The following is a 26384-nucleotide window of genomic DNA, read 5'->3' on the forward strand; positions in this document are numbered from 1 at the left end:
AGACAGCTGGCAGTAGAACTTCATTTATGATATTGTGCTAACATGTAGCAGGAAGAACAGGTTTGCTTTCTTTATAGCACACTTCCATCCATCCACAAGGAAAACTAATATCCAGTTCTTCACAAGAAACCCAACATGAAAGCATACGGAACACAGTAAAACAGTCAGATTGTCATCTCTTACAGAATTAAAAAAAGAGTACATACAGCCATCTCATACCATGAGCACAAAAAGCTTTTCTAGTGAAAAGTTCTATTTTTTTTTTTAACTGTTTTTAGGGCCTATGTAACAGTAACAGCAAAAATTTCCTGAAGAGAAGACAAATACTCTGGCCTTACATGAAGTGCTTCCTTGTTAATTACTTTGATATATACAAAATACGTGAGGCTCACATCAGGGGTTTCATCTTACAGACATTTTTTATTCAAGACTTGTTAAGAAAGAAAAGCCTCACAAATAAAAGATAACGTTAATTCTTCTTTCATATTATTTGACATTGTATCATTTTACTTTTATTTCTGTCAATATGATATAAATAAGCTCACCAGAATTTGTTAACTTTCCATACTGGATAAAACAGCAAAAATATGGTTACCTCACAATAACAATGAGGAAGGAAAGCATAGCTTTTTGTGGGAATAACAGCAATACAGCATTTGTAAAGATCAACAGAGGAAGAACTGAAAACTTAGAGCTTCAGATTTACTACCAACTGACATGCAGTTTCAGCAGTATTTTAAAACATTCACTACTCAAATGTAAAAATTCAGTAGATTTTGCAAGTTTTTCAAAGTTCACTGTAGGGATGTTACGGGTTGTATCAATACTGTTATTTCTGCTTTTGGCCATTATATGCTTTCTGAATGCTTACAAAGGCCTCCAGTGACACTTCACATCTCAGAAATGTTATTGGAGGAGCTAATTTTTGAGATTTTGAAATGTTTTATGTACACCTGACACTTTTCAATGTAGATACCAAGTATAGGAAAAAAAAAATTATACCAAAGCAAACCAAAGAGCTATCAAAAAATGCCACCCTATATCAGAAAAGACAATTCCTTCACTGGTTGAAGTAATGTAAAATTCCAAAGAAGTTCTGTAACAAAGGCATAAATAGCTGTTCTTCCTTCCCAGAATAAAGGTGAGAAAGCTACATCATCTAATCTGCCCTGACAGATTGTCCAGTCATCTTCTCTTTTCCTTTCCTCCCAGCCACAGTGGCACAACTTCAAAAAGGAGGGACAAACTGCATTCCACCATGCATAACTGCACATGGTTAAGGCACTCTGCAGGGAAGTGGCACACAGTTTTTAAGCTCAGTCATGCTGAAAGAATCCATTTCTGACTGTTCTAGCCCTAAGATTATTATATTACAGCTGCCATCGCCACTGTAATTTAAGTAAGAAAGGGTGTAGATATTGCTGCCTTTACAAAATAAAAAATTGTGATAGTGCTATGCCTTTAGGAGTGAATTTTGGATTGTAATATGAGAACAACACTGACTTCAGTTTAAATTACAGATAAAAGCGTAGCACCACCTCACATCTCTTTGTAACATTTAGTATTCATAAACTCAAGATTGCTCCTTTCCTATTGCCATATGGAGGCAGCACTCTCCCTTTGCACTGAAGAGGATGACTAGATGCTACCTTGGATTGTAAATTTCAGTCTGAGGTCTATAGTCTTGCAATAATATAACTTATTTATAAGTTTCAGTCTTACCTTTGCTCCCGATAAACATGATACTAATGAACTCCATTCTTACCTAACTCAGCCTAATTAGACCAATGTGATGGATGTGAAATCTGATAATCTAACACCAAGTAAAATACTTACATTTATCTAGTTAAACTGCTTCCAAACACCTTAGAAAAGGGAAAATTTCAGTACTGCGAGTCTTTAATTCATCTATTACTATGCTAAATATAGTAGTATTCTACCTTTAGAAATACACTGGACATCCATCTCTACAACAGCTAAACATATGATAATCTTTAGTATAAGATGTATATTCAAGAAACAGACTACTCTTAAAAGAACACCCCAAAACCCTTGTCAGTACATCAATGCAAAATACAGTACCTGCACATCAGCAGATAAAACAGTATTTTCAAATTAACAGATTTATATGAAAAAAGTGCAGTATGTACTTAGCGGTTAAAATTACTGTTCCAGATTTCTTGAGCTACAGACTCATTTATTTGCAAGATTTGAGAAGTTTCCTTAAGTTTGCACCTCCTGTTAGAGGTGTTCAGGGAGGGTGAGATGCCTCCTGCAGGAAAGCCTTCATGAGAAACTACCTGAAGACAAGTATGGATGTGAAACCCTGCTGCTACCTCAGATTCCCAAGGCCAGCTTAACAGCATACAGGTCCTGTAGCTGAAAAAAGCCGAAATGGGAAGACTGGAGTACAGAGAGAGTGCATAGGGCATTTCTGCACTGCATTACTTAAGACAGTACACAACCTTACATTTTAGAATGAACACATATACCCTTATTTTCTATCAAGGAACAAAACAAACTGCACAAAATTCATGTGCAGTGACCGAAGCAATGACTGCTTCTTCCAAAGCAGTCTGCCATTAATGACATACTGTGGGGGGAACATAATAATTCAAGAATACACTAGGCATTCTCTCCAGGATTATAAAGATAAAGGTGTAGCAATGATAGACCTGTACGTTCTTTATTCTGAGTAAACCTTACAAAAAAAGATAGAATTTCACGGCCACGAGCACTTACCTGCAAAATTGAATTGAGAACTACTCTCAGTTTTAGGGCTAATTCAAGTAGGTATAACACATTAAATATATATAATCCAGACTTCACTGTAAACTGTACTTGGAGATTACTGTATCTAGATTACTGTAAAAGCATCTTTTCTCTCCTGCCATTTTAGAAAATATAAACTACAACGCAAGAACCCTGACCTGTGGCAAAAAGCTGTAAAAAGTGAAGGTAAGCCCTTAGAAACTATTATACATGTACAAATTCATTCAAACTGTGAGGGAGAAGTACTGTACATCTGTTGATACTTGCAAGACTGTTCTTCATACCAAGTTTCTTGTTGTGACCACCTCAGTAAACTTGTTTTCTGAATAAGAAACTTTAAATAAATAAGCAAATGAACAAATAAATAAAAGCTCAGCTTTCTTGTAGAGGCCCTACCCAGGTTCCATGCACCAGATCCTGCTGATGCGGGACATTTAAACTTCCTATTAAGATGCACTCAGTTCTATTCTGGAGAAATTCTTGATGATGGGAAAGACTGAAAGCTCTCAAAGCCTCTTAAGGTATTTCCTGAAGATTTGATGACCCACAATTCACAGACATCTTTAAAAAAGGTTAAAGACTGTTATGATAGACAGATGCAAAAAGCAAGCGTAAGAAAAACCAACGACGTGCCCCTGAACAACAAACCAAACCTCAACCACCTCCTTCCCCCCTCCCCACTCAGCACAAGATGGAGGCTGCACCTCAGCGATGCGCTGTGCTGATTGGCTGGGAGCCTTTAAAGCGCTCCTGTCAATCAACTCTGAGTCCCGCCCCGGCCCCGAAGAGCGTGTATATGTGTGTGAGGCCGGGGGTGCGCCGCCATTTTGTCGGTGTGGGACGAGCGGTGGCAGCGGGGTATCGCTCGTCGCTCCGGTGTTAAGGTGGTGGGAAATGGTCGTGCTGTGGTGGTTACGGCTCTCCCACGTCCCTTTCGTGCTTGTGAGCGTTAAAGATGCTGCTGATCGGGGGTGGCAGTCGTCTGAGTGTTGTGTGTGTTGTGGGTTTGAGCCCTGCTTCACGTTCTGCTTATGTCAGGGTGTCAACTAGCCCTGTGCAGAGCTGCTGCTGTTGTGAATGTGCAGTTCCCTTAGATTTTCACTCCTGTCCTACCTTCGGTTGTGCTTTAGAAGTTATTTTAACATTTTTTAAATCCGCATTGTAGCGATGTGTAATAGATAATAGATTTTTGGCTGGCTGAAGCTCAGCAAATGAGTAGCTGTGTGACCAGCCTTGCTTAGCAAGTATTTGTAGTGTTCTGGCTCTGTTTTTTGTTGTTTTCTTTTTTTTTTTGGTTTGTTTTTCCCCTTTTTTTCTTTCCAACTTCCAATGAAGAAAGGTCTTTTATGGTTTTAGGAAGGTGGGTTCAGTCTTGTAATTCTGTTTTTTGAAACGTTAACGTTTTAATTAAACTGGGCATAAGGAATTTCTTAAGGTTTTTTCGGGGAGGAGGAGTGTTCAGAGGAGAACAAGAGTTCTACTTTCTGATGAATTTATTATTATCTTCTAGAGAGGTGCAGAGCTGCTATTATAAGGCCTGAGGCTTCTAAGAAGTATGTTCTGAAAGCATAAGCCATACCTGGTATAGAAGGTGAGTAAAGAGCAAGAAGTTACTTTGTGAACTTTAAGAATCTGATTGTTTCAGTGTGATGCTGCTGTTTGGGTTATGATAACTGGCAAAAAAAACATAAATGCCTAAATTGTAACACATAACAAATGAAAACAGTGGAAGTAATGAGGTTCGCAAAGTAGCAGATATGGCACCTTCTATGATTTGATTCTCTCTGTTATGATCAGGTGTTTCTGGCAGGTAGAAAAGACCATTTTATTTTATTTTATTTTTTTTTACTGGGAAAAGTGCAAAGCGTGGGTGTTGCTTAAAGAAGGTGTAGTCGGATCTGGATTTGGTACTGCTTTTACTGAGAGCGTTGGTTTTTTTGGTTAGTTTTGTCTTTTGGTTGTGTTTGCTTATTTGTTATTTTCTGAAAAGTCAAGTATTTACAGTGTCATCTCATCCTCCTTCAGCTGAAGATGTCCTTGCTTATGGCAGGGGGATTGGAATTAGATGCTCTTTAAGGTCCCTTCCAATACAAACCATTCTATGATGGTAAGCTTTACAGTGGAGCAAAGAATGACAGGGAGCAGTATTTCTTCTGAAGATGTATGATCATTAGTTACTTAATATATGCTTGCGATAAGAGCTTCTATTCCAATTCTGTTGAAAAATCTTTTGCAAGATGAGGAAGGTCTTGTGCTAATAATTTGTAGTTCAAATGGAAAGCTTCACTTTTAACATTATGTAAAAAGTAATCAAGCATGTTTTGCCCAGTTTGTGTGTTTATGAGCTGTCTTTGCATTTGACAGATGTTGACTGCCATAATTAACTTGGTTAGAACAGTGGCTTAGTTCATAGAGTTTCTTGGTTAAATTATAGGCATGTATTGCCTTTTTAAACAATGTGGAATTGCAGATCCATTGAAATGTCCAAATTTGGATGAAAATGGAAACTGATCTTGAAGACCAAATTATAGATGAAGGTTAGGGCATAGTTTGAATGGTTTGAGGGTATTTAAACTGTCAGAACCAGATGTTACAGAGCAGTACAAGTTAAGACAGTACAAAACATATTTGACCTGATTGTTGATGGGCATGGCAGAAATGTTAGACATAGATAATGTGTTCTGTATGTCCTTGCAATTAAGAAAACATAAAATAAGCTAAAGCTATATGTGATAGTGTAATGAATATAATTCAAAAGATGAAGTAAAAGGTAAATCAGAGCATTAGATGTCATTGGTTTGAAGAAATAATTCACATGAAAAGCTGCATAAAAAGAGCACAGTATGAGAAGTCATCCTTGGTAATTCCTATATTAAAAAGAAAGAAATACACTAGAAACACTTTTGCAGGTAAATTTAATAAACTGCAGGTCTAGTACAGTGATACTCTGAATCTCCTTTGGAGAGCACTGTGGTTGAATTTATTAGATATAGATCAGATCACCAGATACTTATAAAGGACATGAATTGCCTTCCACTTCTTTTGAGCAGAAATACTTTTCCAAAAAGAAATAGGTACTTTCCTGGTCTTATCTGCCCCCTTCCCTTCCTACGTTTGTGATTCCCCTTATCAAGGTATCTGGTATCTTTAGTTCTCTTTATCATTTTGGGAACCACTTTCTGATGATAAATTATGCTCAAGTGAGAAATGCAGACTGCAGCAATGAGAGCAGCTCTAGAGGTACTTTTTTCAGTTATTACTTGAATATCTTTGTAAAAAGAGAATTGTGCCAAGTACAATCACAATAGCGTAAAACGTGACAGTTACATGTTCGGTATATGTTCTAGCCAGAACTGTAAAAATATACTGTTAAAACATTTTAAAAACAACTTTCATATAAGGAATTAGTTAATAAGGAAATAGGAAAAATTGTCAGGCTGATCTTGCTCCTTCTTTTTGCAGACAGAATGAAATCTCTGACTCCTTCACCAAATGTAGTTGATATGAATCTGAAGATCAGTCACATAGAGTGCCATCCAGAATGCGTGGTCATAGTATTCAAGGGTCAATGCAAGGTGGGGTGTGAACTTGACTACTACATACTGCAAAATGAAATGCAACGTGTATTCAAAGTGAAAGATAATGTTGACATTGGTGGATCTTGTTTGGTGGAAGATGCGGATGGAAAATGGCATAGAGGAAAAGTTTTGGAAAAGAAAGAGAACATCTGTAAAGCCTTTCTTATAGACACTGGACAGGTGCTAGTGGTTGAGGAAATACATATTGCTTCTGCCGGTGATGATTTTTTTCAGCTGCCTCCAAAAGTAGTTTGTGGGATTTTTGCTAACATACTTCCTCTTGGAGAAAAATGGAGTCCAAAAGCCATAAACTATTTTTCATCACTGGTAGGACTGCAGATTACAGGTCACGTGAAATCTGTTACATCATACCAGCTGTTTATTCTGGAAGTACCAAAGGTCATTAGTGATATTCTTGAACTGCAGTTAGGAAAATTTATTGATGGAGATTCCTTTTGTCTTATTGTAGAAATGTTGAAAGTGTTACCACCAGAAACACTTAGGAGAGTGCCACAGTTGTTGCAACAGAAACGTCCAGTCCAGGAATTGCTTACTTTTACTAATTCAGAGAAACCATCAGACTTTTGGCCAGTTCCAGATCTCTTTCCACATCTACCAGCTGGTAGTAAAGTAAATGTAAAAATAACTGTTGCAATAAGCCTGAGTAAATTTTACTGTCAGATACAGGAACGACAGAAAGAGCTGGAAAATTTGACAGAAGCTATGTCTTTGTACTATGAAGCTATCAGTACAGAGAATAATACATCTTTTGATAGTTTAGGGCTACTTTGTGCTGCTAAAAGGCAGAACGGACAATGGCATAGAGGAGTGATAAAACAGCTTCTGCCCAAATGTGTGGAAGTCTGGTTTATGGATTTAGGTAATATCGAAACTGTGCCATCTAGTTGTGTTCAGAAACTTACAGTAGAGTTCATGTCACTGCCTATGATTTCATTTCCATGTGCACTGTCTTGTTTTGGGAGTCAGGATGAAGCAGTAATAAATCTTCAGCTGAAAACATTTATACAGGCCTTGACAGGACAGACTTCTGTGTGTGTCTGTGTTGATTTATTCAATGCCAGTAAACACTTATATTATATTACGCTGAAAAATCAAGATTTTGGAATTAATGCTAAGCATCCAGAGAACTTGAATGAGGCGGCTGCATCACTTGTCCCACCTTTGGAAACAAAAATCTCTAGCATCGGTGTAAGCTACAAAGCAAGTGTCTGGAGTTCGTCTAAAAATCGCACTGGAAATAAACAGACAAAGAACTGCTTACCTGAATGGGATAGGTCTTTATCAAGGCATTGCAAAAGAGTAAAAATGCAGATGAATACTTACTATATTGCTTCTGTGGTATATGTCATAAATCCGTCCAACTTCTGGATTCAGACATGTGCATATCAGAAAGAATTTCAAGCCCTGATGAATAGTATTGCAGATGCATATAACCACTGTGGAGCTGACGACTGGGTCCTTGAAAACCCGGAACCTGGATTACTGTGCTGTGCCAGGTATAGCAAAGATAAGCATTATTATCGGGGTGTTGTCACTGAAGTGCTTCATGTAAGCATTACTGTCTACTTTTTAGATTTTGGGAATACAGATACAGTACCTGGTTACGATGTGAAAACATTGCTTCCGGAGTTTGCTGCTTTGCCGGCTTTAGCTGTGTGTTGTGAACTTGCTTGCACTTCTCCTGTTGAAGATGTGTGGGTTAAAAAGGAAACTGATTTCTTCAAACAAATTGTATTTAACAAACTGCTGCTGTTTCAGGTCATTGGAGAGCAAAACAACAAATATATTGTTAATGCACGGTGTAGGAATGCTTTGCAGGAAATTAATGTTGCCACATTTATGGCTCAGGCTGGATATGCAGAATACTGGGAAAGAAGACCAGTTTCTGCTCAAAATCTGTCAAAAAAACACCAAGCCCAGAATTCCCTCCAGTTAAAGCAAAATTATGTAAATGCACGGTGCACCTCTGATATTTATAAAAATAATGTATCACAAAATAGACAGGTATTTCAACAGGAAAAAACAGTAAGCGCATCTTCTAGGCTGAGAAAATCAGTGATGCCGTCCTCTTTTGGAAAAGATGCTCTCTCTGAAAGTCATCAGGTCAGGTCTCAGTCATTTTCCCAGGTCACAGTACCTGAAAAAAAAATACTTTATAAAGAGCTTGTGTTTAAACCAGGAGCTGTTTTTGAAGTGGTGTGTTCTTACAGTGTTTCCCCAACAGAGTTTTCATGCCAGTTGCAGAGTAAACTGCCAGAGCTAAATACCTTAATGAAGCAAATCCAGACTTACTATAAAGAGCATACTATTCCTTACAAAAACGGACAGGTTGCCTGTGTTGTTAAATGTCCCAAAGATGGGAAGTGGTACAGAGCAAGTGTTTTGCAGCAAGTGTCCACAAATGAAGTTGATGTGGTTTTTGTAGACTATGGCTATCGGGAAAGAGTTCTACTTAATGATCTTCAAGCTGTCCTTCCAGATTTCCTAACTCTTGAAAGTCAAGCCTTTCAGTGCGCACTTAAAAATGTACCCTTACAAACTGATGCACTTAATTGGTCTGAAGAAAAGTGTAGACTTTTTAACGACTTCATTTCTGCTGCTGGAGGACCACTGACTTGCACTGTCTATGCTCTAGTTCTTTTACGTCCAAACTGTTTATGCAATATAGTTGACTTACAGACTCCGTTTATTAGTCCGGAGGGCTTTCTCAGGGAATGTGGACTCAACCAGTCTGAATGTATTGGATTGCAAAGACTTGCACCTTTGGGTTCCATGTACAGTTTTTATTACTCATCTTTTAATGTAGAAATTGGGAGTGAGGAGGAGGTTTATATAACTCACATACATAGCCCTTCAAAATTCTATTGCCAGCTTAATCGAAACAGTGCAACTATAGAGGCATTGTCGCGAAATGTAACTGAAATCAGTAAGATGGCAAATCATGCAAAATATGATACCATCAGTACGCGATTATGTATAGCCAGATATTTTGAAGATGGTCAGTTTTATAGAGCTTTGGTTTCTCCTGTGGGATCAACATCCTATCTATGTGCTGACTTTGTGGATTTTGGAAATAAGCATATGGTAGAGACAGACCAATTGATGCCTATTCCAGACTCTGCCACTGACCTAATACTCACACCCATGCAAGCCATTAAATGCTGTCTGTCTGATCTTAAGGACACAAAATTTCCAGCAAGAGTTATTAGATGGTTTGAGGAAACTTTCCTTGGTAAGTTGCTGAAAGCTGTAATTGTATCCAGAGAATCAGATGGCCAGATTGTTGTCGAGTTGTATGATGGACAGCTCCATGTAGGTCAGAAAGTTGAAGAAAAACTATTGGAAGAATTGGCTTACGTGACAAATTATACAGAACAATTTGTTGGAAGTTATGAAGTGATACAGTATGTAGAAAATAACGGTGAAGTAAGTTTTGAAAGTCCTGAAAGGATTCAATTGAAAAATAAACTGGAATTTCAAGTAGACAATGAGTATTACCAGGCAGATAATGGAGAGAATTTTGGAGATGAAGAGCAAATTACACGTAGAACACAAAACCAGTGTTGTGGGTCTTCAAAGCCGGTAACTTCAGAGGGCAGTGAAGAACCAGGTTTTCTAAAACCTTACAGTGCTGCTACAGAACACAGAGAGAAATCTCTGGATGGAAAGTCTGCTTCTCAATCACTGTGTCATCCTTCTTTAAGTTTAAAGGAAATAACTGTAAATGTTCTCTCTGAATCTCGTACTGAACAACTAAATTATACAGGTCAGCAGGAAAGGGATAATGAAAATATTCCAAAATTAATCAGTCTTCCTCAACGTGATATTCAGGTGAATTCTGAAGTAGCAGGGTATATTTCTCATATAAATAGTCCATCGAGTTTCTATATTCAGTTTGCAGAGGATGAAAACTTAGTAATTCAACTAGCAGAAGAATTAAATGAAAGCATGGTGAATATAGGTCATGAAAATGGCTTAGGTGAGCTCATGGTAGGGGATCTCATTTTAGCAGAGTTTGCCATTGACTGTTTTTACTATAGGGCAGTTATTAAAACTCTGAAATCAGGAAACTCCTTTGAGGTAGAGTTTATTGACTATGGCAATACAGCAGTTGTAAGCCTTTCCAAAATCTGCAGGATTCAGAAAAAGTTGTTAACTTTGCCGAGGCTCAGTATTCATTGTTTCCTTAGCACAGTGAACAGTGCTCCTGATGAAAGCTGGACTAACGAAAGTACTTCCTATTTTGTAAACAAAACAAATAATAAATTAGTCACTTGCAAATTCTTAGAGCAAGATGGAGAGCAATGGAAAGTAGATATAATTTGTGATGGAAATTCTATCTCTGATGGCTTTCAGCAGAAAAGTGGCAGGACAAGTTTGCAAAACAAACAAATGCAGAGTTGGGAACAGGTGTCAAAACAAATTCTGCTTACAAATGGTAATCCTCAAGATGGAAATTCTGTGAGTGACTTAGGTGGTCAAAGGAAAAATCAGACTGCTAGGATGGAAAATAATTCTAAAATGTGCTTAAATGTCCCTCCTCAGGATCTAAATACTGAACAAATAGAAAGAGCAGAAATAATTAATGCTTCAGCGGGTGGAGAATTTCATGTACAGTTACTTAAAAATCTGCAGATATTAAATGATTTAAATGTCATGCTTGTCAAAGAAGCACAAAGAAGTGGTTTACTTGTGGCAGATAACATTGAAGAAGGGTTGGAGTGCATGGTAAAATCTGAAAGGAACTTAAAGTGGTATCGATCGAAAGTGATAAAGATGTTTATCAGGGAGAGGTTAATGCTAGTTTTTTTTATAGATTATGGCATCTATGAGATGGTGTCCTTAAATAATGCAAAGATTCTCAGTGATGAGATTAAAAGCATTCCTAAACAAGCTGTGCTTTGTGAATGGGTTTGGTTAAAAAAAATGAGTAAAGTTCCATTTGTCCATGTAGTAAATACACTCCTAAATGGTGGAATAAGGATCTTGTTTCTGAGATACTTGGAATCTTCTCATATCTGGGAAGTAGATATCTTAGTAGGGAAAGTTCTGCTTCAGAAATACTTGAATCAGCTCTTAACAACTGTTGTTGAACCGGAAAAATCCATTAATACAGACTGTATGGAGGAGTTTCAGAAGTCATTCGGGATGAATTCAATCACATGGACACTGCTGCAGAGTGGCAGAAAGTATTCTGGGTTTGCAACTGCAGTTACTGATCCTTCAAACTTCAGCGTCCAGTTTGAAGACTTATTTGATTCCATGAAAACCTTATCTTTGCTGCTCTCTGATGTTCCTGATGACTTGCCAGCTTTGCCAGAAGAACTTGTGTTTCCTGGTAACAGCTGCTTGATCCAGTTTGGACTGGAAGCACAGTGGAACAGAGTACAAATTAGTGAAGTGACAAGTCAGTCTGTTCTTATTACATTTATTGATTATGGCTTTCTGAAAAGCATCCCCTGCTCGGAAATCCATAGACTTAAAGTTATTCCAGAAAGTCTGTCTGTCTTACCACACTTGGCTTACTCTTGCTCTTTACATGGTATAGTTCCTGCCACAGGGGAATACTGGAGTGATGAAGCCAAATTTCTGTTTCAAAAGCTTCTTAGTAAACCAAATCTCATATTCCATTTTAAACACTATGGCTCTGGAATGAGGTTAGAGGTTGATATTTTGTATGAGGAGAATAATCTAGGTTGTGCCTTAGTTGCTGCTGGCCATGCAGTCTACTCTGCAGGTAGGTGCTGTCCCATTCCAGTTGATGAAGTTGAATCAACATGCTTGCAGCCTAATTATCCAAATTCTAATTGTGGTGGTTTTCTTTGTGAACCAGATCATAACTAAACAAAAATAAACCTTTTTTTTTTTTGATAGACGTGAAGCAAAGAAATAGGATAGGACTGCTTGTGATAAAAGTTCCAAAAAAGGTGTCTGGAAAGAGAGTGCTACATCGCTAATAAAGTATCTTAGTTCTTATAACATTGGGGGGGGGGAGGGGAGGGAGAGAAAACTATGAAGTCTTTCAGCACTGTGATGATACAAAAAATAAAAATTGATTTCACACAGAGTAAATCTACTATCAGAAGTACTGGTTGAAACTTGTCATTCTGATGAACCCCAGTCTCTAAAGACAGTGTGAAGATACCATCAAAACATTTATTTGAATAATGATTAGGCTCCAGATTAAGAAAAAGTACTTAACTGTATGAAAAAGCTCACTCAACTCACATTGATAACTCTATATTTACTTCATGGGGTTATGTTCTTTGTAGTGCCAAGTAATACTTAGTTTTAAGTGCCTCTGCATAAAAGTTTTAAGGTTTAATTAACTGTGATTCTAACTTCTGGCTATCATTTGGTTCTAACAGCACATCTTGAGTGTCTGTTTTTTTGTTTTGTTTTTTTTTTAAAAAGATCGTCTGAATACCTTAAATGGCAGTTCTATTTGTGTAATATTAATGTGCAACTAACATTTTTAAATTTGATTTTTGCTAATGTAAAATAGACTGTCTTAACTTAGGCGGTTGTACAATACTTAATGTTACAAAATGGATCCTAATAATTACAGGTGGTTTAAAAAGAAAAAAAGAGCTGTTAAGAGTATGATTTTGATGTTCTGCTAATCGCACATTAGCTTTTTGAAAGACTTCTTATTTTCAACACGTAATGAATCTAGCTTGAAATGATCGTTTCTTTTCCGAAGGTCTGATGACCAAACTCCTTAAGGTAGAAACTAGATAATGGGAAAGTATTTTCAGGATTATACTGTAAATGAAAATAAAGATAACAGCTTCAGTCATTGCTTGTATGAATTTTCAGAAAGGCATTTTAGGGTTATGTTACAATTGTTAAATGAAGTTGCTGGGATGTCTTGCTAAGATTTTATTCCCAGTCTTCTTTCTTTGGTGTGTACTTCCCCTATCCCCAGCCTCAGCCATAACAGCATCCTCCTTCCAAGCAGTAGAAGAGGCTGTGCATGTGACCTATTGAGAGAAATTGTCAGAGGATTTGAGAGTTTAGATAACTTACGCTATTTGTCTTTGGGCAGGCAATATATATATATGAGTATATAATAATAATGCTTTGATTTGGTAAAATTTAATTGGAAGCTATTGCTTATCATTTGGTTGTATTTCCTAAATATTTTTCTGTAAATTATGCATTTGTTTATACATGTCATTGATTACTTTGATTTTTTTTAAATATGTAACAGTGATAAAGAGCCAGTTGCATTTGGAATTAAAAATGATGTATTCACTATTTTGCCTCTTTGTCATGAACAATAAAATGCTTATCTTCTGTGTGTAACATGCCTTGCCTAAATCATTCTGAATGTTTTCAAACTTTCTGTGACCTCTGTGGTTGGTGAATGCATTCGAATTAGAATTCGAAGCTACATCTCTACTTCCTTTGTGGGATGGTGCCACGGAGCAGTCCTTGCCATTTAATCCAGCAGCTGTGGAGCAGATTGTATCTGTAGTTTGCTGAATAAAGGTTTGCTTCTGAATGCTGTACAAATGGCACAGACTTTCTGTGGGCTCACTTGTAAGCTTGCTAGCATGAGATGCATGCCCTGCTCACCCTGCATCTGCTCTGTGCTGCTCTTGTACTTTTAACTCACACCTTAAAGTTAGCCAGACCTCTTGTGGCAGATAGGTAGGCATGATTTATATCCTATTACTTGCAAAGTAACTTGCAATTACTTTGGGAAACATTTTGCATTATTTTTAAAGATGTACATTGTGTATTGATGAACATCTGAACTCTGTTAAAAAGATTGTGATGTTTTTCAAATGCTCTGACATTTTTCAGTGTCCCGTAAAGCCTACCTGGGATTTCTGAGAGTGGGTATCTTTTTCTTGTTTTTATTTATTTATGTCTTAATGTAGCTGTAAGATGTTATAACCATACAGTGAGATACATCTGAGTTTGAAGAACTTACTATGCAGCACTACTCCCTAGAGTAAGACTACCTCTTGCTGATTTTGAAATGGGATCATCTTGTTTCTTATATACAGTTATCTTTTTATGTATTGTATTTAAAGTTGAGTCAAACTGGAAATCAGCTTGATAGCTGATTTCAGCTGTTGCCCAAAATTATGCTGAAAAGGTAAGACATCATAAACTTAAAAAGACAGTGTTTTTATTAATTGTGTACGCTATATTTGGGTTATTTAATTTCTTGTAGACCATTTGTGCATTCCAATTTTTAGTGTCACATTCAATGTTGTTTTAAGGTATTTAAGAAATAGTCTGTTCTCTAGTTACCTTAATGTTTTCTAACATTTCAACGCACAGTTGTTCTTTTATAGACTGATCTTCTAATGAACAAAATCTTAGTTTTGCAGGCTGTTAGTTTTCTCTGATGCTCACTGCTCTTACTCCAGCATTCACAAGTTGCGATTCTACTGACCAATTTCAGCTGTCTTGGTTAGAAAGGAGGACTTAATGACATTGCATCTTGTTAATGCTAGTGAGAGGAGGAACAAGTTTTGCTTCTTTACCTCAGGGAAAGCACCATGCACCATGTAGTATGGAGTCAGCCGATGCTTCCTTTAATTCAAACATGACAGAAAACTGAGGGTGCAGTCAGACTCACGGGTGTGGAGCTGGGGAAGATGTTTAAACTGCCAAATATGCTAACAACCATACTACTTTGCTGAGCAACTTTGTGAATATAAAAATCTGTTTTGTATTGTGACATTTTCTTTGACAAACCCAGTAATGACAGAAATAGTCATTTTCACTTGACGTGAAAAGAGTTTGTGATTTTTAGCTTAATTCCTCTTCAGATTTATTTAGGAGATGTTTGTATGGTGACGGTGTCTCTCAAAGACAAATTCTGCTAAGCATGTTTCAGAGGCTGAGGAGGCTGCTTGATCCTGATTAACCATGTTTGAGCTGCACTGACATCTTGTGGCTCTGTGCATGGTTCCTGGTAGGCATTTTCAAGGTGTTTATTACATACGTTTCTTTCAAGCGATGATCTTACTGTTATGTGTTCAGAGAAAAAGTAAAAGGTTAGATGAAGCAGAGAAGGAAAAAAAAGTTATTTTAAGGGAGGTCTGATATAAGAATGTTTGCCAAATGGCTTCTCTAGATATATAGATACTTTATTTGCAGACTGGGTATGAAAAAGAACTTAGAAATGCTTGTTCCCATTAATGCCCAGTACATTTCCATTTCTTAATTGTTTAGACACATTTGAAAACCTCATTGATTTGTCTCTAAGGAAGATTTATTTTTTTTAGAATAATAAACATTGTGAAACCAAAATCATGAAAAAACTTATCCAGCTCTACAGTGACTTTAGGGAGAGCCATCTTGATTCCTGCAGATTTAATAAGAAGGTTTTTAGGACTACCATGTCTAGATCTGCATAATGAAGGAATTAAAATTGTGACTGCAGTGTAATTTTTAGTGAGCAGTAAACATCAGGAATCCAACTGGGTGACCCTCGAGTATAACCAGACCTAGTTCTGTGAAATTATTATGCTGCAAATAAAAGGAAATGGAGTAAAAGTGGGGTTTAAATGAGTTTAATATTTTTTTCTACTTTAAAGGGATACCAAGGTGGTGAGAGCAAAAACACTATTTGACAGACTTTGATTCTGATTAATTCTTTAGTGTTTAATCACCCTGATTTCATAGAAGTTTGAACTTAACACTAAATATATGATCAAGCTTTTTAATTATGTTCGTTTTGTTTAAAGCCATGGAACCACTGATCTCCTCTAATCTGACATTCCATGTTATATGGAATTTCACTTACTTTTGCATTAAGCCAGTATTCCCCCTTTCACTTCCAGGGGTTCAGACCCTCATTTCCCACCTTCAGGCGATAAGCATGCTATTCCCCCCCTTGAAGCTGTTTTACTGTACAAAAAGTATTAAAGAGCTGTGATACGTCTCTTTTTCTCCAGCCACAGGAGTCAAGTCTAGGAGCTAGACAATCCTTCGGGCAGGGGGAAACCTGTGCTCCAATTTCTGCTCGAATGAATTCTTAGGCATTTGTATGTAAAACACTCCTTGATGAAGCAGCTAGGGGAGCAGACACTACGACTTCCATAATCCGGTCATGTTCCCTGTGTTTTCCACCCTTTATTTTCCCTAATTAATTTTGCATTCTTTCTGCAAAGCAGAGTACCTCCAGCAAGAGAACTTGAATGTCTGATAGCTCTGGGACTAAAGCACACACCCAAAAGAATTGAGGGAAAAAAAATCAACTTTGGTCTGATACAGAGAATAAACTTTGTATTTTCTCCAGTTGGATTGAATGTACCAGCCTACTCAGTTTATTCTCCTTATATGCTTTAAAAGGTGAAACTTCAGTATGAGACAAATTAGGCTTCTAATTTCATGAGGAGCTAGAGGATGGAAGAGCCACCTACCTGCAGCATAAGGTGGCTGAGGAAGGGGTGGCATCTCGGGTGCCTGTGTGCTCGGTGTTTCAGGTTGGCTGCTTTAGGCAGTTCTCCCTTCAGACTCACGAGTCATTTGGAGCGTGTCCTGGAACATCTGCGTCTTGTCATGGTGCGGGCTGTGGAGTCTGCTCTGACAGCCGGCTGTCTGAAGTTGTCTTGGTGTGACATCTAAGTGGGCACTTCTCTCGATGCAGTGTATTTTCCTGAGCTACGTCTACAGATATCTTATTCAACATAGTGAGCAGTCATTCATAAAACAGATAAGATAATGCTCATTTTTTCCTCTAATGTGCACTGTTTACATCACTTGCTTTGATGTTAGGAGTTCCAAGAACAAATTCCTCATAAATCACAGCCACAAGTAAAAGTTCCTGCACATTGTATGGCATTTTGAAAAAAAGCATTTTCCTTTCTTACTGAAGCTGCGTAGCAGTGTGGCAAGGTACTTGGGACAGACAGAAGGGAGAAGGCATGGTCTTACAGCTTAGCTGCTAGGGCACAGAAATACAGGGGTTAAGATAGGTACTCTAAAGCATTGCTTCTGTGATGCGTTCACTAATTTATCCACAATGAAACAGTTTTGAGAGGAAGGAATGAAAAATAACCTTATTGTTATAGCTTGGTGATGGAAGGTATGGTTTTGGACGCCCTCAAATTGAAAGTGTCTCACGTTTCCTGGTTGGATGATTTAACAATTAAGCTGTTCTTTGCATTTGCTACTGTGTTCTCTAGCAACTTTTGGAGGAAAAAAAAAAAAAGGTTAAAAAGCACTGTCCCATGCTGTTTATATGGGGTGTTCTCTCAGAGTACCTTTATTCTAAGTGTGGACCCCTAAGAGCTAGAAGGTAAGAAAGAACACCTGTTTTGAGTGCATGGCTTCTAAGGGATGTAAGCTGGAAAAGGCCCTGAGTTGGATTCCAGCTGGGTGTATATGGGAGATAAGCACTGAGGTGCTGAGATTGAAATAGTTCAGGACAGGCTTAGTAGCATAGCTCCAGGTGCCTGGGGAGTTGGGATATCAGACAGGAAGGCAGCTTGTGACTGCAGGGGCCTGCAGGTACAGCAGCTGCTGAACAAGGGTTTTTTAAATAACAAGTCTGAACCTGGACACTACCATTCTGCCTAATGCCCGCTGTCAGAATTTATTAAAATTAGTCCATGCACCCTAATTCATGCTGTTAGTTTTTGTCAGAAATATTCTGGTGTATTGTAAAAGTTAAACCTATTGCTCACTTTTTTGTTTGTTTCCACCAAAAGTTGATGCTTTCTGGTGGAACTACCTTGTATAACAGTACAAGCTGGGGACCAACTGGCTAGAATGCAGCTCTGCAAAAAACAAAAAACAAAACAAAACAAAAAAGCAAGTGGGGTGTATCCAGTATCAGGTGTTTGGGTTTCTGATGGACAACAGGCTCAATATGAGTGAGCAGTGTGGCTGCGCGGTGAGGTGAAGTCTGCCTCGCTATAGGGCTAGATCACTCTTCAAAGACCTAAACTGAACTTAGAAAGAAAACAAGCTCTTCATAGGCCACAGCATTTTACAGAAGAAGGTTGAGGAATGATGTACGCAAATTGCGGCAAGGGAAATGCCAGTCAGATACAAGAAAAAAACAAAGGATTTCCAACAAGACTGGCAGTTTGCCTGGAGAGGCTCTGTATTTTCTGTTCCTTAGAGATCTCAAGCCTTGACTGAACGAGGCCCTGGACAACCTGCCCTCACTCTGAAGCTAGTCCTTCACTAAGTGGGGGGTCAGACAAATCTGTTCCAACCTTAGCTACTCATAACAATTATTTTCTTGGATCATGCACAGTGTATAATAGACATACCTGAACTAGTTCAGGTGATAAGTTTGGGGAGGGATGGTTTCATTGTGGAGAGCTTGCTCCAGCCTGGGCAGTGGTGTTAGTGCTCCATACCAGACTTTGTACTGCATTCAGTTTGGGTAATGTATAGCAATGCACATACCTGCTTGATGACATAGTGGAGATGGAGTATAGGCACACCTAACTTATCTCCATGCTGTTCTGTAGGAACAATTCAATTTACAAGGGCTATCAGCTCTAGGGTACCATCATAATGTGATTTAATGATGACAGACAATATACTACAATACCCAAAACCACTTTTCCAGCTTTATTTCCTTAAATTTTGTCTTTTTCTATCATGGCTTTTTTTCCCAGCAGGTGCTTTATACAGGTATATGTGCTTAGGAAGGTACATTTGGCTGAGCTAAGTAGGGTTTATTAATAAACCAGGAGTTTTTGTCAATGACTGTTTATTCCATCCAGGCAGTAAGAATCTTATTGCAAATTTCCATCCCTTTCCGCTTTTCAAGATGTTCTGTACTCTGAATCTTTTTCAACAAGCAGGGTTTTCAATTTAAGGGAATAGACATACCTGATATATTTCTTTAGTGCTAATAACTCTAATTTTGGAGTGGGTTACATTTGTAGAACATTACAATATTATCTGTTATATAGATATAAATAGAAAACATTTTGCTCGGTTTTTAGTTTGGAACATTTCATCAGAATGAAATTCATTTGTAAAAGAAAACTTTGAAATCCATCAGATAAATGATGGTGAGGGTTAGCTGTGTTTTTGTTTTTTAAAAAAGGCTATTTACTGTATTTCAAAAGTTTACTCTATAAAGTATAATATAATACATATAACTAGAAGTAATGGGAGGAAATTAAAAATAATTTAAACTTCCTGAAAATGAGTTCTATTAGACTGTAGAATAAGTTCCCAGGGGAAGCTGTAGAAGCCTCATTATATGGCTTATTTAAAACTAGATTAGATGAATTGCCTGAAAGGAACAAGCTTAGTTTGTTTCCTGTGAGGCTGAAGGAGGTGACCTCAGAGGCATATTTTGCTTCTGAAATACTTTACTCTGTGATGTGGTCCATCTGGGAAAGTCCTGTTCATTCTTATATGTGAATATTTTGTAGGTGCTCCCCTTTTTTATAATACTTGGTTCATGGTTTGGATGGGTACACAGGGGAGCCTGAAGGTTAATTTTGAAGCTGTGCTGTAAAAATCCAGATATATTTGTTGAGTTGGTTGTTCTCTGCCTCAATGGCTATATATGTACTTCATAGGAAGTGGAACAGCCCCAAAACAAAAGGATATAGGAGACCCACCTCAGAAGACATATGTAACAGTGTTCAGAAAGCTCATCTCAGCAGTAATAAGCCTTAGTCTAAATAAATATTTGAGGTGTTTCCTAGAGCAGAAACCGCAGCTCTTCCAAATTTCCCTTCTATAAACCGAGCCTGGCTTGACAGTCATCTCTGTGTTTGGCTACTCCCATGAAATGGAGTTTCATACTTTATGAAATGGATGTGAAAGACTTAAGCTGGAATGCAAACATCTGAATTTGAAATCACCACAGGCTTTTTTAATAAAATGGAAAGAAACAGACTTTTGTGTTATGCGATGCATCTCACTCCGAAGTAGATGTCTGAAGTAGGTTGGGTGAATTGCTCCCCAAAAGCACACATTTCTCTCCGTTGTCTGTCAGGGGAGCTTATGGTGTTTGCGATGACTGCAACATTAATGATCTAATCTTGATGAGACCCCTTATCCTTCTTGTCCTACTAGCAGCAGTCCAAATCTAAACTGTGCTGCTAGATTTGACAACAAATTAATTTAAAAATCAATTAGACAGTATGTTCTTCCACTTTTGCAAGCCCTGGCAAAGCAAGCGACATTCCTGCAGGCCAAGAACCACCCAGCAATGTGCAGGAAGCGGTTTCACATGCATCAGTGACTGCCTGAGATGGCACTTTGGTCTTCACCTGCTGTTCTGGGAAGAGCAGCATTCTACAGTTACACAGAATTTCTCTGTCCCATTCACATGAAAGCTCTACAGTACCTTTTTTTTTTTTTTTTTAATTGATCCCTACATTAGTTTCCATAGAAAGCTTATAAGGCATGTGTGATCTGCACTTTCTTTATCTGTAATGTTTATGGAAATAAACATTAGAAAAGAAACAGTTTCTTCTAGAGTGGCTTTAGAAAAGATTTTGTATTAAATAAAAATGTTTAATGCTTTTTACAGCATTCTATCTTTTTTTCCAAGTTGGAGTATAAACTCAAACTTACTAAAAGACCCATAGGCTATAAATTTGTGGTAGTCCAATGTGAATCCACAGTATCTGCTCCAAGTTATGATTTGATAGCTGATGCCAAAGGGAGTGTAGACATTTGTTTAATTTTGGATCATCAAGTCCAAAGCTGTCCTGGTGATTATGGCATGCTATTATTTTTGTTCCTGTCAAAATCAATGAGCAGTTGTACAAGTAATGGACTTAGCTGAGCAGAGATGCTGAAAATACGAGGTTAATGAAGAGCTGGATCAGGCACAAGAGTGTTTCAAAGAAGATTTAAAGACGGGGGAAATTAAGTTGTTGAAAATAAAGTTTTCTAGTGTTTTCATCAAGTTTACAAAATAGTTGTAATGCTTTCAACAAGAGTAAACTGTGGTTTTTAGTATGTTTAGATGATGACAATGTTTTTTAAATTCTTACATGGATTTTTTTTTATTTTTTGCCAATAATTACTAAAGTTCAGTCCTGTAATACAAAGTTATCTTCCTCACCAGATGGTATATTGTCATCTGCTGTGGCACTCTGAAGTGACCATTCCCACATGGCAAATTGCAGTCCACAAACAAATTTCTTTACAATCACAATTAGATTTTATCACTTTCATTGATGCTAATAGATGAACTTTGAGAGCTTTCTTTGACCAACTATCTTCTCCCTCTAAATACTGTTTTATTGTTCTCCTTTATTTTAGAGGGGATTCCATTTCTTACCTCCAAATGTGCTGTGAAATTTTCAGTTTCTCTCAGGAGATATCTCTAGAGTTTTTCAGTTTGTATTATGTACCATCCTTTTTTCTCTGCCTGCTTGGGTTCCTTGAGGACTGTGCATATAAAACCGAGTAACAAGACAGATATAATAGCGTACTGATCAGAATGCAAAATTATAAGCGCAGGAGGCACCTGTGAATACCACTGTAGGCTACAGATGATATTGTATCCACAAGCCATTATTGGCCTTATTTTATCGGAAAAAAAGTTGAAAGAATGACTCAAGTTGGTAAGATACTAAAAAAGTATGCTGGACAGGTAGCACAGTGTTCCTATTTCACCAAAATACGGTTGGCCACCAGGTGGAGACTTTTCATTAACTATTCCTGAACTGAAGATACAAAAGACAAAAGAAGTTATCAGCATAAGAAGCCATTTGCACAAAAATAAAATAATCCCATTTATTTTTCAGTTCTTATAGATAATTCTTGCAGTGAAAAGTTTCCCAAGCTGATCTGAGGAGGCGAAGTCTTAATTCTGTGGGGAAAAAAAGAAGCATATAGTGTCAGATGTAGCAACATAATGCTGAATTGTTTTATGAAGTGATGGAATTTGCTAAAATTAAATATGTTCCATCTGCCTGATTTTGCTCTTTAAGTGGCAGGGAATTGACCAATCTTGAATTATTTTCATTTAAAATGACCTAGTTATGAAAACTCTTTGGCCTTTGGAATTTGCAGCAGGTTTAAATAACATTTATCTTCGTGTAACATAGTTAATAGCAAAGACATAATTGCATGCTTTTCTGTAAGTGGAAGTCCTTAAATGCACATACTAATAGGCAGTATCATCTATAACAATCTGCAAATTTATGGAAGAAATTGGTTTTCCAAGCTATTTATGTATTAATATGGAGGAGAATAATACTAAATTGGAATTCCACCATTTTTCTTTCTATTTTTATGCAATGAATAGGACTTGTTGCCCTGTAACTAATCTGTCTGTGGACTTTCAGCAATGGGGCAGGAAGATAAAACTGCTCTGTTCCTGTCCAATCAGCAGTAATAGAATCACAGAATATCCCGAGTTGGAAGGGACCCATAAGGATCATCAAGTCCAACTCCTGGCACCGCACAGGTCTGCCCAAAGGTTTAGACCATGTGACTAAGTGCACGGTGCAATCGCTTTGTAAATACAGACAGGCTTGGTGCAGTGACTACACCCCTGGGGAGCCTGTTCCAGTGTGCAACCACCGTCTCGCTGAAGAACCTCTTCCTGATGTCCAGCCTAAACTTCCCCTGCCTCAGCTTAACACCATTCCCGCGGGTCCTGTCACTGGTGTTTACAGTGAACAGGTCATCTGCCTCCCCACTCCACTCGCGAGGAAGTTGTAGACCACAATGAGGTCCCCCCTCAGCCTCCTCTTCTCCAGGCTGAACAGGCCCAGTGCCCTCAGCCGCTCCTCATAGTCTTCCCCTCTAGGCCCTTCACCATCTTCATTGCCCTCCTCTGGACACTCTCCAACAGTTTCATGTCCTTCTTGTACTGTGGTGCCCAGAACTGCACGCAGTACTCGAGGTGAGGCAGCACCAGCGCAGAGCAGAGTGGGACAATCACCTCCCTCGACTGACCAGCGATGCTGTGCTTGATGCATCCCAGGGTATGGTTGGCCCTCCCGGCAAATAATACCATTTTTCAGCTACAGACTGGTAAGTTGCAAAGGGATGGGAAGTGAGTAAATGTGGATGCTGAGTGGAAATGAATGAAGGGAACGAAGGATAAAACTGAATCAGATGACTTAGTTTGTGCTGAAGATTAGTCGGAAAAATGAAGATGAGGTGATCTTGGATTTAAAAAAAAAAACCACAAAACTGTATAGACCTGGTATAAATGGGTGCATAGGAAAGAGTGATGTGAAAAAGCAGTGAAAACTACAGGCGGGTGAGGAGTGAGGCTCTAGTGAGAATGGAAAGCAGAGGGATCTCTTTGGGGTTACAGCTCTGCGTGGCTATTAGATGTCAATGTGTGTTTTTTTTTATTCCCAGCTTTTCATCCTGAAGGAATTTAGGCTTGGCATCACTTCTTACTCCCACTAGTTCTCGTGGCACATCTCAGTAGAAGATACTTTTAAAAACTGTTCATTCAAAAGAAAGAGTAAGTGGAGTTAAGGCTCAAGACTGGGCCAGTGACATCTGCTTTGGGCCTGGGGATAAGACAGATGTTTGGCTTTAGCAGAGGGAGGGAGTCGTGGAATGGAAGGATGCGCTCTGGAAATAAAAAGATGATGCAAAGGAGGTTCTTGCTGCCTGTTGTTGGTTGTAGGGAAAATGTCTTCCATTCTTCCCTAACCATCTTCTCAGGAACGCTGCTACAAAACATCTAACTCCGTCCTTGGTTAAAGTATTATTTGCAGCTACATATAAAGACAACAAGCATGGATTTACCTCACTGTTTCAAAAGAAGGAAAAATGAAAGTGAAGTCCACAAATATTAGAAATCCGGTTTTGAAGATCCCAAAGGACTTTTATGATCAACTGGTTTGATTTCTGGTATGTGGTTGCTGGGAAGTTAAGGAATTTGCTGCAGATTTTAAGCATCTCTTAATGGGGTATGAAAACTGCAATTATTTTAAAATTGTGAACATGTACCTGGTAGGTTCTGCTGTAGGGTTGCTACTAGATTTAAATGTGATGCTACGTCGCAGTTGTCCCTTGTGTGCTGTTGACAAGAATTGGAGTGCCTTAAGGCAGGTGGGTCTGGATGGGCTTCCAGTTTTCAGCATTTTGTGCTGTACAACACTAAGGACTTTTTTTTTCTTGTTATCCACATCAATCTCATAATCTTCTCTTGAGAAAATTCAGAACAACTTTTGAAAGGTATTCCATGCAGTTGTCAGATGACATCATTCAGTGTAGTTAGTTGGCCATCTGCCATTAGAAAGGTATGCTTTTATTTTTATTATGAATTATTTTTTATTTTTTTTAAGCTTCCAACCACTTGGTGCTTTGCAGTTTGGCTTTCTAAGCACTTAATTGTGAATTGTGAATGCTTAGAAAAATAACCAAAGACTTAAAATAAATGCAGAGCTGTGTAGTTAATGATAAAACAATGTACTGTTTGTACATGAATGATACATAACACTCTAAGGGGAGGTTCTCCTGGTTTTATTATTCTTTATCAGTATCTTAGAGTGGGTCACTTGTGCAGTAAGACAATTCAACATGGTTAGCAGGAGGAGAATCTAGTCCTTAAAAATAAAGGTCTGAAAATGGCCTGGTTTCCCTCATAATGTTGTATCTGAAAAGCAATTCCTTTGGTGCCAGTGTTGGTGTGAAATTTTAAGTGAGGGAAAGCCAGTGCTCACGACTATAGGGTTCATTCTCTTAACCAATTTTAGCTTTAAGAAACTTTCAGTGGTGGTGCAATTCACAGTTCGTCAAGGTGAGATTTTTACTCTTAGGTAAATTCAGGTTTGGATGTTACAAAAATGTTCTTTAGCAAGAGGGTGGTCGGGTACTGGGACTGGCTCCCCAGGGCAGTGGACATAGCACCGAGCCTGCTGGAGTTCAAGTGTTTGGATAATGCTCTCAGACATGTGGTCTGATTTTGGGTGGTCCTGTGCAGAAACAGGAGTTGGGCACCATGATCCTTGTGGGCCCCTTGCAACTCAGGATATTCTATGATTCAAAGATTCTCTTAAAAACTGAGATTTCATTTATAAAAGGAGACAGTTACATAATCTGCAGGTTGAATTGGCTGTCTTACTGTTTCCCCCTCTTTTTAAATTCTCACTATTTGCTTCTCTGTATTTCAGAGGAAAAGACTTTCAACGGATTCCGTAAAGGGCAGTGAGATTGGAAGAGCTTATTTAATGATTGGACAGTGTGCTTAAGCCAAAGAAGAGCATTAATTGCAGCAAAATATTAAACTACTTATTGAGATTATTTTTTTTTTAAATATAGCTTTTGAGATTTGTTGAAATAAATCAGAATAACACAGACTGTCATTGACATTATTTGCATTTGATGAATGCATGTGCTGGCCTAAGCTGCTGAACTATTCAGGCTGAAGGTTTCCACCATTGTCCTTGTTGCTGTAGATTGCACAGAGGAGAAGATTAAGAGCATTATAACTTTAACATAAAATTCAGAAATATTATAATAGGAAAAGATAGTCAATGTACAACAAAAGACAAATTTGCATAGACTTACTTTTATCCAAACATTTGACCTCCAGCTTAGATGGCTTAAAAAGGAAGAAGAAAAACCTGTACCCATTTGTCTTCTTGCAGTAATCTGAAAGTTAACACATTGAGAAACATTTCTCACTAACTCTGAACTGGATATGCCAATTATTTTTTAATTAAAATCCGCATTTCTCATACCAGTGCTGTAATGGCCAACTGACCATCCTATTGGAAAATAATAATATTTTGCATGTATTCATCTTTCTTAATTCAAAGATCTACAAATTGCTTTTCCAAGTTGTTTCATCATTCAGTCCTTGCACTAGCTTGCTCTTTAAGCAACTTTGAGTTTGAACTGTCATCACAGCTCTTGACAGCTCTGTCTCTGGTTGTAACTTGGATTTTGTGTTCCAGCAAGTCCCCTTGACCTGGCTCTTTAAACCTTTTGGAGGTTCAAACACTGTTTCTGCTGCAGCTTCCTCACAGTAGTTGATGATTTTATCCTGCTGTCCTTTAGGAGAAGAACATTTCTCTTTCCTCCATTCACTTGACCACTCCTCTCTCTTTATTCAAAGACTTAAAA

The 26384-nt window shown here is 38.0% G+C and overlaps 1 protein-coding gene and 1 long non-coding RNA gene across 10 annotated transcripts in view; one reads left to right on the forward strand and one right to left on the reverse strand.

Annotated features, from left to right (window-relative positions):
- TDRD15 (tudor domain containing 15) overlaps positions 1 to 26384 on the forward strand; it is a 45053-nt gene that overhangs the window by 223 nt on the left and 18446 nt on the right. Inside the window, exons 2-4 of one of the 9 annotated variants that reach the window (XM_072036492.1) lie at positions 2900 to 2958; positions 4283 to 4363; positions 6235 to 13679. In XM_072036492.1, the coding sequence (XP_071892593.1) occupies positions 6240 to 12215 (5976 nt within the window). In that variant the 5' untranslated portion in view covers positions 2900 to 2958; positions 4283 to 4363; positions 6235 to 6239 and the 3' untranslated portion in view covers positions 12216 to 13679. The other 8 variants (XM_072036488.1, XM_072036494.1, XM_072036489.1 and 5 more) reach the window with 8 other exon arrangements.
- On the reverse strand, positions 251 to 2883 carry LOC140002261 (uncharacterized). The gene is made up of 2 exons (XR_011808595.1): positions 2743 to 2883; positions 251 to 1286 (listed from the first exon to the last, which is right to left on the reverse strand). It is a non-coding gene; the product is annotated as an uncharacterized lncRNA (long non-coding RNA).

This window comes from Anas platyrhynchos, chromosome 3 (assembly GCF_047663525.1).
Source record: "Anas platyrhynchos isolate ZD024472 breed Pekin duck chromosome 3, IASCAAS_PekinDuck_T2T, whole genome shotgun sequence".
Classification (NCBI taxonomy): Eukaryota; Metazoa; Chordata; class Aves; order Anseriformes; family Anatidae; genus Anas; species Anas platyrhynchos.